Below are 16505 nucleotides of genomic sequence, written 5' to 3'. Positions count from 1 at the left end.
AGGAAAAGGATGAAGGTTAGCTGTGTAATACAGCTCCCAGTGTGTCATGACTTTTTGGACTTTATTTGGTACATGCCTTTTTCTTTTTTTGTACAATACCTGCCATGTTCTTGATACTAACCAAAGGAACCATACCATCACATAGTGACATGATGAAAGCTTTAACTTCTCCTTTTAATTTTTATAAAGAGAATGCTGCCATTTTCTGTACTTCTTGTAAAGTATGGATTTTCATGGGAAAGTGGGTGTTGGTGAGCCCATGGGTGTGGCTTCCCCTTGTCCTGGTCCCAGATAGGGGCTCCCCCAGGGAGCAGCAGTGGCCAAAGCTGCTGTGTTACTCAGATGTTGTAAATGTGAGAAGGACCAGAAGAGGCCATGTGTCCAGTCTGCACCCTTTCCTCTCACCCTCCTTTGTATACTTGATGCTTGAATATGAATTCTGTTTGATTGTTTTTCTTGTTATTCAGGCAGCCACAATTGGGAAATTCAGTGGTGAGGGTCAGCAAGACATGGGGCACACTTTTAGCCACTATAAATAATAATGACAATGAATGGGGAGTAAATCTCCAAAGTAATTGAATGGTGAACTTGCAGAAACTTGTCCAAGCTGCCATAGAATTTTTGGTCTGATTGGTGGGAGGAATTCATGTCACTTTAAAGGAATGCATATTTTGCGACTCTGAACATGTTTATGCTGATTTTCAGTGCTCATATGCCTCTCAAATGGGTAGGAGAGAAGTTTTTTGGAAGTTGTGCAAGGAGAAAGATGGAAGTCTAGAAACTGAATTTATTGTTAAATACAAAAACAAATAGAAACTAATGAGCACTTGTCATAAAGGATATAAATTGGTTTGTTTTTTAAATGTGAGAACATTAAAAAGGACATCAATTGGAAAGTATTTTGACAAGTTTCCCCCTAGAAATGAAGCTGAATCGCTGCAATTTTAGGCCAGAGTTTTAATAGTTTCCCTATAGTCCTGGGAGCATATATTCCATTCAAGGAGTCAGAATTTCCTTATTGCCATATTTCTCCATTCTGCATTTCTCGTATGTTTGCTTAAAGTGACTAAGCTTGTTAATGAAGCACTGTTATTCCAGAGCGTCCTGTGTGACTATAAATAATATTTTTAGAAAATGGATTGTCCCTCCTGTAATTAAAATGTAGGCGGCGTACACTGGAAAAATTGTGTTAAGAAAATAGCAGGAGTGAAACAACCCCTTTTTCATATAATAGCTCAAAGATTAATTATGTAATATTCATGTATGTATTCTTTCCAATAATAGAGAAAATGGGAAGTAGGATCATGATTCCTAAACATGCATAGTGAACTTAACATGAGAGAAGTGAATGGTATCACATTGTCTTGTACATCATACTTTGAGACCTCTATTGTACATGGACATTTTGCAAAAAGTTTATAGTACATTGTGATTTCAAGTCCAAATTTTGTAACCAAATCCATCCATGATCTTTTCAAACAGAGCCTGTTAAATTGGATTATAATCACTTCCACTCCTTTAAAATGTGAATGCTTTTACAATGTACAAAAAGTTCATCTTTCTTACTGAGACTATCTTTACAAATACATCAAAACAAATTGACTCGTAGTTCCCTAAGATTAATTATATTTCAGTTCATTCATAAAATGACACAAAGAGCTCATTCTGTATTTACTGTTCTTTTTCCAAGTATGTGTGAGATTTTTGTGTAATTTAAATAAAAAGGGGATTTTTTAAATTCAGATTAAGTGAAGTTTTTGTTTCATTTAACACGGATGTACATTTTAGGAATTATGTCAGATGTGCAGTTGGGCACATACAGAAAGGAGGGAGAGGGGATAGTGGGCTAAATGAACAAATTACATATATTCTCTGTCTAGCTGGTCTGACCCTGACAGCATCATAGAGTTCATTTCTTTATAGCTGAAGTGTAGTCCTGGATATTGCCCGTATCACATCTTCTCCAATCATGTATTGTTTCTGTAGACAATATATTGATTATGGCAACTGTGAAATAAATCCTGCTTTTCAATAGTATCTCCTTTACAGTATCTCGTTCATCTTTAGAAATGACGGATAACACTTTGATTCACCTTTTTTCTTTAAAACTTCTGTCTCAGTTAAAATTCACTAGAACAGCAGCATATTTTTATTCCTTTAACAGTAGTATTTGAGAATTGCATTAAATATGGCATGTGAAGGTCCATTTGCGTTCTCTGCACCATTACCCTGAAGGATGTGGCATTGGTACTAGCACTGTAGGTTCTTCTTTGAGTGCTGGTCCCTGTGTGTTTTCCCCTGTGGGGACGCATGTGCTCCATGCACCTGGAGCCGGAGAATTTTGAAAGCAGTGGCTGTTGATCCTCATATGTGCCCTGGCTCACCTCGTGCCTCTGACTGAGGAGATAAAGAGTGGGTGGACCAACTGCCTCTCTGGTTCCTTCTCACCACCACATGGTCCGGGTCAGAACCTCCAGTGTCCAAAGCTTTGGATTTATTTCTTTATCTGTTAACATATATTTAGATATTTGTAAATAATTTTTAGAAGTTTTATCTAATAGTTTATAGTATTTTATAATTAGTTAGTCTCCTGAATCTTCTTGCCTGTGATCCTTCTCAGTCAGTGATGACCATCAATGCTGCATGAACTGCTTTGGGAAAATCCGTGTCATGGCAAGGTGCAATATCTGCTGTTTGTTCCCCAGTCATACCCAGGGAGGGTGGAAATTTTGTCCAAGGAAATACCTAATGGAAAAGGCCATGAGTCCACAATTGGAACTAGGCTGGGAGCCCCTCTCAGGTACCCCCCCTCCCCGTTCATCCATGAGCTTGACTCAGCAAGGAGTGTGCCATCTCTTCTGAGGCCTTGCTCAGGACTTCATCAGGGTTTTGTCAGGAGAACAGAGAGCATTCTCATAAGCATGGAACTAAATCTTCTTCCAAATCCACTTTGAAGAAGTTGGATTCAACCCTGCCTAAACTAAGCATGTTTCTAAGCTCAGCCCAAAGAACTTAGTACATCCTAAATCTCAGCAGGGTGACAAGAAAGCCCACAAGTTTAGGGCTTCATTGGCACTAAATCATGATCTGCCAGCACCAATGCCTCTGGTACCTTCAAAACACAAACCCTGGGATCTGCCAGTACTGAGGAAGACCGATCACTGAGAGCATTGGTTACCCATGGTACAGTCTTTGTCTTCCATGACTGTGTCTCAGACTATCTGTACTGTGGCTCCAGCAGTTCGAATAGGCAGGACCCCTCTACCTCTAGAACGAGCTGAGACCTGTGCTGCTCCTGAGTACATCTTTGCTCTTCCAGATCTGGAGTCTCCTACTCCATCAGGTCCCTCCCTCTCAAGAGAGGTTCTGACTCCACCGGAAGAGCCAACATTTGGGAGGAGTCTGTCTCCTGTTCCATTTTGGGCTGTGACTTTCCTCCAGCAGCACCATCTGTATCACTGCTGGGCCCAGAATTCGCTTTCTCCTCATCAATAGATTCGGAACCACCTGATGAATCATTATTCCCTCCTCCAAAACACACCTTCCTGGTCAGAAGGCCTGGAGCAGCTTGGGACCAACATTCGTCTCATCACCTCCTCAGAACCTTTGGTACCCCATGCAATGGGGACCTCTGAAATCCCCATTTGATCTATCTTATTGACCATACTGGGTGCCATGGGACCAATACCATCCTGCAGTATTGGTCCAGTATGCTAAGGAGTTGTCCCTTCTCTACCTTGAGAGAGGGCAACCAGAACTGCCACCTGAGAAGAAGGAGTATGTGCCAAATCTGTCAGTTCCATTGGAACTCAGAAGATCGCCGTGTTTCCAATGTCTCCACCCCCACCCCGCATTACTATAAGCAATTCCAAGAACTTCCTCTTGTAGATTCCTCTTCAGGAGGTTCAGGATCCTCAACACAAGCTCCTAGACAGCCTCCAGTCCTCTGGCTCCACTCAAATAGCACTCCCTGTTAATGAAGCCATCCTGGAGCCATCTAGAGCAGTCTGGCATCCCCTGGCTACCTATGCCCCAACCCCTAACAGGACAGAAAGATGGTACTATGTCCCAGCCAAAGCTGTGGAATTTCTGTTCTCTCATTGGTCCAGGCCGTCACAGTGAAATCTAAGCAGCAAACCCCCTAACTGGTAAGAAGGGCAAGCTTCTCAATTTACTGGGAGAGAAGTTCTTTTCTTCTAGCCTCCAGTTCAGGATAACCAACTACCAGGCACTGATGGCTAAGTACGAATCTGTGAATTTTGAATAGTTCGGGACTTTGCTGACAGACTTCCACAGCAGAACAGAGATCAATTCCAGACTCTCTTAGAGGAAGGCAAATTGGTTGCCAGAACCGCTCTCAAATCAGTGGTAGAAACAGCTGTTACATCTTCCAGTGCAAGGGCTACTGCCATTGTAATGTACAGGGAGTTGTGGCTCCAGGCTTTGGGGTTTTCCAGGGAGGTCCAGAACACTGTTGAAGATCAGACTGTTTAATCAGAAGACAGAGAAGTCCTTACACACTCTAAAGGACTCCAGGGCCACCCTCTGCTCCCTGGGAATATACACACTTGCCCCAAAGAGAAAATTCCACCAGCAGCCATGCAAGCCTAGACTGATGGCACAACAGTTCTACCACCAGAGACCTTACAAGCCATACTGTAAGAGGCAGAGGGTTCAAAAGACCTGCTTTGCCCCACACCTTTCACAGCAGGTTTCTCAGCCCAATGCTAGCCCTCAACAAAACGTTATTTGTGATGGGAGCTCAAGAGCTGCAGACTACTAAGTCCTACACCTCCTGACCCTCACGTATTCTTTAGGGGTTGTCTAGCCCTCTTTTTCAACACCTGGAGTTCAATGACAATGGACAAGTGGGTGCGGAATGCCATCCATTCTGGCTATATGATACAGTTATGTCCCTACTCCATCCAAAACCCCTGCCCTGCCCTCTTTTGGGGGCTACTCTCACAAGAAGTGGAATCCCTCTTAGAGTGAGAAGTGATAGAGCAGGGTCCTCATTAGTACCAAGGGAGAGGTTTTTACTTGACATACTTCCTAGCATCCAAAAAGAAGGGTGGTTGGAGACCCATTCTCGATCTCTGCCATCTTTATTTTCAAATTCAAGTGTTGCATGGTCACATTGGCATCTATAATTCCATCCCTGGAAAAGGACATGCGATTTACACCTCTCAAAATGAAGGACACCTACAGCCATGTGGACATGACCCTCTCACATGGTGACGCTCTATTTCTTCCATGGTCAGACCCTTTGAGCTATGCCTTCCCTCCGCTACTACTCCTGCCTTGGGCTTTACACAAAAGATTCAGCAGGACAGGGCATAAGTCATCCTCATTGCCCTCAAGTGGCCCAGAAAGTTTTGATTCCCAGACCATCTACGCATGCCGTCTCAGGCACCAATCATTATTCCAACATTTCCTGATCTCCTGACCCAGGAGAATGGCCAGATCAAATGTCCCAACCCCCCCTCTGCTTCATTTCGGGGCTTGGTTTTTGGATGGGCATCATCCTTAGAGCTATTGTGTTTTGAAGCTGTACAGAACATCTTTTCTAATATTAGGAAGGATTCCACTAGAGAATGTTACCTAGTTAAGTGGAAGCATTTTTTTTTATCTGTGGGCATCAGATGTGTACCCCTGAAAGCTGCAGCTAATCTTCTTATTCTGGATTTTATTTTTTTCCTTAAAGACATCATTTGTCTATCAGCTCCTTACGGTCCACTTGGCAACAATCAGTGCATACCATCCACCTTTGCAGGGCCACTCTGTCTTCGTGCACCCATTGACTAGCAAATTCTGGAAAGGCCTAATCAAAATCTTTCTGCCTATAAAAAGGCCCTCAATGGAACCTGAATCTTGTTTTCTCCATATTAACTAAGCCTCCCTTTGAATCATTAGCTTCTAGCTCCATGTCTCTCCTGTCCTTGAAAGTCATATACCTCGTAGCTGTCACCTCACCCAGAAGGATTGGTGAGCTTGGAGCACTGATGGTGGATTCTCTTTACGCTATATTCCATAAGGACAAATTTTCATTATGTTTACACCCTAAATTCACTCCAAAGTATTTTCAGAGTTTCACCTGAACCAGTCAGTTCACTTAGCTGTGTTCTTCCCAAACCCACCCTCACCCTCAGAAGAAAGGGGTATCCATGTCCTCGATGTTTGGTGAACTTTAGCCTTTTACCTGCAGAGAACAAAACCAATCAGAAAGTCTCCCAGACTATTTCTCGTCAGACACTGAGCCTTGGTACAGGACTCCTCCACTGATGCATCTTTTAGAATGGTGGACTTTTGTTTGGCTCTGCCATCTACAACCTCGCACCCTCCTCTTATTTGGGTACTGCTGGTCAATCAGCCAGCACTCGAAGAAGAGAAAGCTACCTACCTTATAAAACTGGAGGTTCTTCAAGATATGTGTGGTCCCAGACTGTACTACACTACCCTCCCTCCTTTCCCTTTGCTACGGATCTTTTTGTTCTCCATAGAGAAAGAACTGGAGAGGCGGTCAGTCCGCCCCGCCCTTTATCTCCTTGGTTGGAGGCACAAAGTGAGCCAGGGCACATGTGCAGTCCTACAGATGCTGCTTTCAAAATTCTCCAGCTCCTGGTGCATGGAGGACATACATATCCACAGTGCGATAAAGATAGGGGTCACACATCTCAAGAAACTTCCAGTTACTATGAAGTAAGTAAGTTTCTCTTGTGACATGTACTTGTCCCAGGATATTAAAGACAGAAGGTGGGTGAGGTAATATCTTTTATTGGACTAACTTCTTTCTGTTGATGAGAGAGACAAGCTTTCAAGCCACAGTACCTTTCCCAGACTTGAAGAGCCCTGTGTGGCTTGAAAGCTTCTCTCTCACCAACAGAAATTGGTCTAATAAAAGATATTTCCTTACCCACCTTGTCTTTCTCATAGGAAGGCAGAAGCTTTCAAAATGACTGCATCAGGCACTAAAGTTGTTTGAAATTAATGCTACAGTAGCCTTAGATTTTTAAGGTGAAAATTAGACTCTTCATCTTCTGTGGCTTTGATCCTTGTAAGTCTGTCAACAGCTTCCATTGCTAACTGAATAAAAATAAAAGTACAAATGAAGGAAATGAGATATAGTATTTCACCTGTGATAGAGCTATGATGACTTTGTATAATTACAAAGTTGCTTTGGATAGTTCCTATTTGGCCCTATACTGTCAGGAAACACCTGGGAAAATCAGTTACATAGTTTAAAAAAACCAGCCACCCTGAATAGCCTGTGAAAGGAATGATTGCAAATGAGCAAGGCTGCATTTACTTTTCAACACTCTTTCTAAATTGTCTGCTCTAACCACTAGGCTGATCATAAAACCCTGCCCAAATCTTAATTATTAGAATTTGTGATCATGCTAATAGAAGATGCCACTGTACTGCACTATTTTGAGCTAATAGTTTCTAAATTAATCGGTTCCGAATCTTTGGTCCAAAATAATCTTTCTGGATATGCTGCAAAAGCCATCTGCTTGACAGAATTTGTTGAAGTGTTGGGGAATGTCTCTGCAAAAGTGGAAAGGGACATTACTGCTGCTCTGATTTAAAGACTATCTGAATTTATTTATTTCCTATATATGATTATTTTTAAACTGCTGGATGGTCATCATTACGTGATTATAACTGTAATTATTAAGGTGCCTAGAGCTTTTTGTACAGTGACCTCTTTTTGCTTTAAATCTAAATAAATAAATGTTTGCATATATGTATGTATATAAATGATTGACAAATAGAAGCATTTGTGCAATACTAAGTTATTTCACTGTTGAGCAAAGGTTTTTCAGATTCCTGAATATATATGTTTGTGTGCACAGCATGATATAATTTTACTAAAAGCACTGAATTGTGAATGTAGAATTCATGAGTCAAAAGTATAGGATACATAGCTTTCCTCCTATACGCTACTATTTAATCTTTTACATATTTGAATGCTAATAAAATAATTAACACCAATTGACATTTCAGTCTTGGTTTAATTTTTAAATTAATGTTTTTCTTGTTTCTTCTCAGCCCTCTGATGAAGATACTGTCAGCCTTAATGTACCAATGTCAAACATTATGGAAGAAGATCAGACTATAAAGGAAGATTCGGGTCACCACATCAACCTAGTCCAAGGTCTGAATGTAAAGAAGAGAAAGTTAACCGTAACAGGAATTCTGCCCACTATTCTATATGTAATGCTGTATGAGTGCAATTCACAAAAAACTTCCCAACCTAAGTTTCTACTAACAGCGTGGTTAAAACCTACTCTTTCAGTTTACCACTATTTTTCCTGGAAAATTTATGAAGCACATTTAGTTTTGTACTTCTAAGAACAATCACTTAGGCCTGAAACTACAAAGGCACTTAGGCACTTAAGCCCCAGACTTAGATGCCTGCTATCTCACTCGAGGTGCCTGGATGCCTATCTCCTGCTTAAGCCTCAGAGTGATCCACGAACCAGAGGAAGGTAGGCGTTTGTCTACCTAACTCGCATGCATATCCTGATCCCTGTAGGCGTGCTCCGAGGCTGCCTATTGGATCGGGTACCATTCAAAATCTGGGCACCGGAGGAGGAGGAGGAGGACATGGAAGGTGGAGGTGGTGGTGCATCTTTAAATTTTTAGCCTAGTGGTTAGAGCACTCACCTGGGATGTGGGGCAACCAGGTTCAGTTCAGTTCCCTCCTCAGGCAGAGGTGGGGAAAAAGGAATTAAACACGGGTCTCCCACACCTCTCAGGAGAGTGCTCTAACCACTGAGCTATGGCATACAATAACTCCCCACTTAATGTCCTCTTGCTTAACGTTGTTTCGATCTTACGTCCCTGCTCAATTACAGAACATGCTCTATTTAAAGTTGTGCAATGCTTCGTTATAATGTCCTGCTTTGTCCACAGCTGGCAGCCCCCCATCAACTCCCTTATGCCCCCCCTTCCGCCCGCCGGCAGACCCCACGGATCAGTGCCTTCCCCTTCCTCCCGCCGCCTCCTGCCCGCGGCAGTCAGCTGGCTTGCGACGTTCAGGAAGGAAGAGGGAGGAGCAAGGACCCGGCGTGCAGGCTCCCCCTCCACCCCCTGCCTTCTGCTTGTGGCAAGGGAGGGAGGGGGGGAGCCTGCGCGCTGAGTCCTCGCTCCTCCCCCCTCCCTCCAGCCCCCTGAACGTCACAAGCCAGCTGATTGCCGCAGGCAAGAGAGAGGAGGGAGGAGCGAGGACGCGGCACACCTCCCTCCTCCATCTCCTGCCTCCTGCCTGTGGCAATCAGCTGGCTTGTGGTGTTCAGGAGGCGGAGGGAGGGGGAGCCTGTGCACCATGTCCTTGCTCCTCCCTCTTGCCTCCTGAATGCTGCAAGCCAGCTGATTGCTGCGGGCAGGAGGCAGGGGAGGGAGGGGGGAGGAGCAAGGATGCGGCATGCGGAGTAAAGGGGGGGGAAGAAGAGGCAGGTTAAGGGTGGGGGCTTGGAGGAAGGGGTGGCGTGGGCGGGCTAAGGGTTGAGCCTCCCACCCCGGTGCTTGCACAGTAGGAGAAGCTGCTGCCGCTGCCGCACAACGTCACCTTCAGCCTCCTTGCCTGCCTCATTGTCTCCAGAGCCAGAGGGCTGTGACTGTGTGGGGTAAGGCGGGGGCACCTCCCAACTATAGTACTGTACTGTACTGTATGGCCAAAAAGAATTCCCTGGAACCTAACCCCCCCATTTACATTCATTCTTATGGGGAAATTGGATTCGCTTAACATCGTTTCACTTAGTCGCATTTTTCAGGAACAGAACAATAACTATAACAATAAGTGAGGAGTTACTGTATTCTGATGTGGGGCTCCCTCAGTCTCTCCTATTGAAGCTTTCTACTGTGTATACTTAGTCATTGGGCCAGCAAGAGAAAATGACTCTGTAGCCTAATGGTTAGAACAGCCACCTGAGAAGTGGGAGTACAAGAAATAGATCAGGTATCCTAGACTGACCTAAAATGTACTCTAGTCTGTGTATCTTAATTTCTGTATTGTTAGTGACATTTGTTGCATTTACAATTGATTGATTGCTTTCCATGAGTCATATTCTTCTCTCTCTCACTGGTGTAATTTAGGAGTAACTCCATTGACATGAGTAGAATTGTTCCTGAATTTTACTTGTGAGAGATCAGAATCCAGTCATGTGTCACAACATAAAATAAACTTGCATTGAAAGTAAAATGTTTACACTTTATTAGTAGTGGTCCAGTGTAGTCCAAAGTCTTATTTGTTTTTATCATTCTTGTACCTTTGGGATTTCATTTTTGGCTGTGTTGCTGGGCTCTACTAAATTTAAAAGGTTCCTTAGGTGACTCTGATTTAAATGCAAAGTTGGAAAAGCTGACTCAGAAATATTTTTTGTATCTTTTTTGGGTCTTTTGGTCTCATTTCTCACTGGTAGAATTTCATCAGGGACCTTCTCTCATGATTCACAATGAGAAGTTAAGAGAAGCAGGAAACCAGTTTGCTGAAGGATCACATCCCCTCACAACTGAATTTATGAGCTACATCAAGGCAAGTTTGTGATCGATTTTACATGAAAAAAATCTCATGACTACCTTCCTAGCAAGCAGAAATGATAAACTATTGGCACCTTGCTAATAATAAGAGAAGTGCAATTGATATTCATCCTCATCAGTTCAGTGCCACAGAGTGAAAACATGAGCAGGCAGATTAATCATAACAGTAATTTTAAAGCTGTATGGTCAGGTTACCCATAACTCTTATTCTAACCTCACCCTAATCCTTGAGATCTGTCATTTGTTTTGTTTTTGTTTGTTTTGCCATTTTTAATTAGCAGATGTGTTCACCAGTAAAAGTTTACATTTTTCTTCGAGTTCTGGCCCTATGCATATTGCACATGTGGTATACATTTGCTTCATGTTCCTGAGACTGGAGAATTGGCAAGTAGTGCCTGTTGGTCCATGCCGGCACCCTGGCATTCCTCATGTCCAGTACCGAGGTTATAAGGGGAGGCATGGACTGCCTGCCTCTCTAGTTCCTTCTTACCGCCACATGATCTGAGTAGAATCCTCTGTGTCCGAAGCATCTTTATCGTCTTTTTATCTGTAAATGTGTTATAAATTCTTAGTGTTTACTGGTTTTGGTAGTTTTCTAGTAGCTTTTCATAGTTAGTATAAAGAGGACTATGCCCAGCATTTTGGGGTTTAAGAGCTTAGTATCCTGCCTCCATTTCCTTTTGGTCTGCCACTCCTTTCCTCCCTGAACCTGAGAGGGGGGAGAGCTTCAACTAAGAACGTATCTCATGGAGAAAACCAAGAGGCCCCATTGGCCTCAGTCTGCGAGCAACATCCTTCTGAGCATGAGCTCTGGAGCAGAGTACAGATCTAGTAAGCCCAAGGACACGTCTTGGGTCTCTCATGAGACTAACAGACACAAGACCAGATCTCTTTTCAGATCCCCTCACAAAAGGAGGGATCCTTCCATGACTACTTCCAAATCAGGTGTGTCTTAGACTTAGGCCAGCCTAAACCTCCTGACCATAAGGGTAAGCCATGCAGAATCAGGGATACATTGGTACTGACTCCTGTACCAATTAGCAAGCCAAGAGATTGGCATCTGCTGGCACCAACCATCAGCTCCAGACAAGAAGAATCTTCTTAGATGGTACTGGTCCACCCCCATAAGGATCCACCAAGCCTAAGCACATGGATACGCCAAATCTGTCTGTACCAACTACCAGGACATCTCACACTCCCGATCGGACTGAGATTTATACCTCCCCAGAGGATATCTGTGCTCTACCATATTCTCATTCTTCTCTTCTCTCAGGTCTAGCCCTTGTAAGGGATGTTTCAACACCAGAGGAGGAACCCACTTTGAGGAGAAGAAGCTATTCCCCTACTCCGTCCATTCATTGAGTCTCCCTTTACTGTTACCAAGGGCACTGCCAGCGGAAACAGATCCTACCTTTTCATTGGCTCGTCTTGGGTGTCAGATTGAGTCTTCACCTTCACGTGGGGAGGTTAACCCAGATAGAGCCTCTATACTATCTTGGACCCATCTTCCACTCAGACATGATTACCAGCAGTCCCTTGAATACCCAATACATTGGAGTCCCCCTCAACCAGCATTTGGGGCCCTACTGGGGCCCATGGGATCCCTAAGCATGGCACCCTGGATCCTTGCACGAGTCTGACTGACCCTCTTCCCCTAGACAACAGCAACCAGCTCTGCCAGAGCATGCGGAAGAGAAAGATGCTGAGCAGGATCCACTGATATCGGCAGTATCTATAAGCATAGGCTATCATGCCATCCTCAGTATCCCTGCCTGATGACCACAGGCAATGCCAATAACTTTTGTAGAGCGTGGCGACTGAACTTCATATCCCACTTGAGGAGGCCCATGATACACAGCATAAGCTCCTGGACATCCTGCAGTAAACAAGTTCCTCATGGAGCCAGCCAGGGTGGTATGGCACACACCCGCATCTTGCAGCCCTATCCCTAAAACCTCACCACACTGCCCCCACCCACCTTACACATCCTCCACACCCACCTATGTGTGTGGCTGGTGCGCAGCCCTTGATGGTCTGCTGTGCGCACCTTAGAGGGAACACAGGTGAGAGCTTCACTATTCGGTCCTAAAAGAAATAATCTCTGAATGGGGAATGACATCCTGGGACTTGTTCACCTCCCAAATGAACAAGAACATCTTCTACTATCCTGAACAGACCACCTGAAGTATGCCTTTCCTCCCATTCCACTGGTCCCGCATGTTCTGCGGAAAATGTGCCATGACAAAATGTTGCGTTATTCTCATTGCACCCAACTGGCCCAGGCAGTTTTGGTTTCTGGACCTCCTACAAATATCAGCCCGTCCTCCTCAGCATCCGCCCCCTCCCAGATCTGCTAACTCAGGAGAATGGTAGAATCAGACATCCCAACCCAAACCCCCTTCACCTCATAGCCTCGTATTTGGATGGGCATCAGACTTGGAGTCTTGGGGCGTACACATTTAAAGGGTGTTCAAACCGTTCATAAACACGACAGAGAAGATTCCATGAGAAAATGCTGTGTAGCTAAATGAAGACGTTTCTGTACCTGAATGCAACAAAACTAGATAGCTCCAGAGACAGCAGGTATCCAGGCTATTTTCTAGACTATCTTCTCACTCTCAGATATCAGGCCTTTCTTTTAGCTTTCTGTGGGTACACAGCAATCAGTGCCCTCCACCTTTGGGTAAAGGGCTATTCTATTTATACTTACCCGATAACAGCCAGATTCCTGAAGGGTCTCACTAAGACCTTCCCACCAGTAGCAAAGCCAGCACCACAATGAGACCTCAGTCTTTTTCTCTCAATACTTACCAGACCACCCTTTAAATGATTGGCTACATGCTTGGCGTTCCACCTGTCAATGAAGGTCACCACCTGCATCACCGTCACTTCAGTCAGGAGGGTGAGTGAATTGGCAGCACTCATGGCCGACCCACCATATTCCACATTCCATAAGGAAAAAGTTTCCCTTCGCCTCCATCCAAAATTCACCCCAAAGGTAGTCTTCTACTTTCACATAAATTAATCAATTCACTTACTGGTATTCCTTCCAAAACCTCATGCTTCCAGTGAAGAGAGGAGACTTCATTCCCTCAATGTCAGATCACCTTTAGCTTTTTATCTGCAAACAACTAAATCTATTAGGAAAACGCTCTTATTTGTCCCTATGGCAGAGCGATCATGGGGACAAGTGTGATCTGCTCATAGGCTCCCTAAGTGGATCTCTGGCTGCAACTTCTTTGCAATCAGTTAGCACAGCTCTCTGGGCATTTGAAGGGTGGCTACCTGGAGTTCTATCCACACCTACTTGAAGGATTATGCTTTAGTCCAAGACTCCTCTTCAAATGAAGTCATTGGGAAAGTGGTATTACAGATCTCTAGACCACCAGCATCCTCTCACCGCCTCCTCTTTCCATGGCCACCCACCTGTAGAATACACAGAGGGACCAGCACTTGAAGAAGAAATGGAGGTTAGTTACCAGTAAATGGAGGTTTGTGAAATGTGTGCTCCCTATCTGTATTCCACTACCTACCCTCCTTCTCCTCCACTTTGGGTCATGTCTGGGTTCGCAGCAGAGAAGGAACTGGAGAGGCAGTTGGTCCACACCTTCCCTTATACCGTTGGTGCTGAGCACCAGAAACCCAGGGCACAGGCATGGACCAACAGACATTATTTCAAATTCTTCAGTCTCAGGCACATGGAGGGCGTGCATACCACGCGTGAAATACAGATAGGGACCACACATCTTGAAGAACCTCCAATTACAGGTAAGTAATTTCCATTTATATTTTTAATTGGGCAATTTTTTCATGCATGTCCAGGCTACAATGATGCCCAGGTGTCTCAAGTTATGAAAAGATGATGGGTTATAAATGTGCATTTAGTTTGTAAAGATCTTGGTAGAAACGTCAAGATCTCCAAAGACAAAGGATATCATCTGCTTTTTGGTAAGCTGAATAAGGATGTACTTCTCTTGAAAAATACAGTGAATAAAGTTCAGTGACTACCTTTCTCAAAGGAGTCTGTTTGTAGCACTGTAGCAATAAGGTGTGTGTGGTAGTGGGGAGTTAGAGCTATGGATAAGTTTAATGAATTATGTAGAAAGCCATGGGTTTTTCCTCAACAGAAACTTTGGAATTGTATTAAGTGGTATTTCTCTTATATACTGTCGCTATTTACATCATTACTAGTGAAAACTAAGGGTATGTCTACACTACCCACCGAATCGGCGGGTAGTGATCAATCTATTGGGGATCAATGTATTGCGTCTTGTCTAGACACGATATATCGATCCCCGAACGTGCTCCCTGTCGACTCCAGAACTTCACCACGGTGAGAGGCAGAAGCGGAGTCGACGGGGGAGCGGCGGCCGTCAATCCCGCTCCACGAGGATGCGAAGTAAGTCAATCTAAGTCGATCTAAGGTACGTCGACTTCAGCTATGCTATTCTCATAGCTGAAGTTTCGTATCTTAGATCGATCCCCCCCACCCAGCCCCCCAGTGTAGACCAGGCCTTAGGTGGCTTTACAGTGCGTGTGAGAATGCACGCTGTCAGCCATTGTTCCTGCTTTGCCCCTTCACTGCCTTCATGGGAAGTTGGTTAAACTTTGTGAAAATATTACTCTTGTATTGCTGGCATGGTTAGTGAACACGTTGGCTGTCAGCTATGTTGTGTCCAGCTGTGTAAATCACATCTGCCAAGGGAATGCTGTAGCTTACACTTCTGACAGTTTTCAGAATTGATCTGTGACGTCTCTTAGGTTTCTCCATTGTACCTCTCTGTAGTTTTCTGAATTGCGTGTTCTCCATTTTCATTATCCTCTGCCCCCTTTCTTATCGTGGAATTGGATATTATTCCTGAATAATATCTTTCTGAGAAAATTGCAGTAAAATCCTTATAAACGATCCATAAATCATTCATGAATACAGCCACTTTGTAATTCATAAATTTCAGCTGGTTCGTTATGTAATGTAACATAACATGATTTTTGGACTGATTTCATCACATATCCCATAATAGTAGGATTTGTATGAAACTTTTTATGCCAAAGTTTGAACAATGTTTATTTTCATATGAGAATTTATTTGCTGGCCAGCTTTGCCAGATTTTTTTTTAAGGACAAAGCAATCTGAAAAGCTCCTGCGTACTTGCCATCAAATTCCTTTCTGAGAGAAAAGTGCTAGATAGCCACGGTGGAGAGAACAGATGTGGTTTCCTGACCTCTTGGAAGTGGAGGGAAAGGAACTTCTAGGTGTGCAAAAGGACTTGCCTTTTTGTAATCCTTCACCCTATTTCCTCTAGCAGCACCACTCTTGCAGGTGTAATTCTACCAATGGAAGGGCCTCTCTAGCAGTTTTGCAGTAGCAGCCATAGAGCACATATACATTAAGAACAGTGTAAAAAAAATCCCCAAACACTCTCAGCCCTCAGTGGCCTCTGCAAAAGAAAATGTAAACTGCTTAATTTAAAAATGTTTTTGTAAAGCAGCACATTTCAAACATATTTACTTGTATCAGATACCTACACTTCTAGGGTGAGTGAAGGTATCTGAAGAGTGCAGTTATCTAATACATCCATGTTGCTTGTTGTTATTGCTTACTGGATAGATAAACACATCCTACAGTATCATTAAATGTGGCAAGTGTTTATTGCTAGGATATTCTCTGGATATTAGGAAGAGTTTTTTATGGATGTTGGATATGTGGGACGTAATACGTCAGCTCTAGGAAAAGGGTAGGGATTAAAAAAAGAGGGTCATTGAAACTAAAATTTTTATTTTGTTTTGGTTTGCATTTTTCATTTAAAAATCCTGCACATTTTTGAAAGAAATGACTTTCTTTTCATTTTGTTAAATTTTTCATGCAACATTTTTTTTCATCCACCCAGCTCTGATAAACATCTATATAATGCTTTACATCTTCAAAGCACTTTACAAACATCACCTATTTAATTTTCACATCT

At 43.5% G+C, this 16505-nt stretch overlaps 1 protein-coding gene across 4 annotated transcripts in view; it reads left to right on the top strand.

Annotated features, from left to right (window-relative positions):
- The window catches only part of LRCH1 (leucine rich repeats and calponin homology domain containing 1), a 245730-nt gene that overhangs the window by 156883 nt on the left and 72342 nt on the right, over positions 1-16505 (top strand). For all 4 annotated transcript variants that reach the window (XM_039532872.1, XM_039532881.1, XM_039532864.1 and 1 more), the window contains exons 8-9: positions 8050-8155; positions 10425-10537. In XM_039532872.1, the coding sequence (XP_039388806.1) occupies positions 8050-8155; positions 10425-10537 (219 nt within the window). The remainder of the gene's footprint in view (positions 1-8049; positions 8156-10424; positions 10538-16505) is intronic.

This window comes from Mauremys reevesii, linkage group 1, assembly GCF_016161935.1.
Source record: "Mauremys reevesii isolate NIE-2019 linkage group 1, ASM1616193v1, whole genome shotgun sequence".
NCBI lineage: Eukaryota > Metazoa > Chordata > Testudines > Geoemydidae > Mauremys > Mauremys reevesii.
This window is presented reverse-complemented; position numbering and strand designations above follow the sequence as displayed.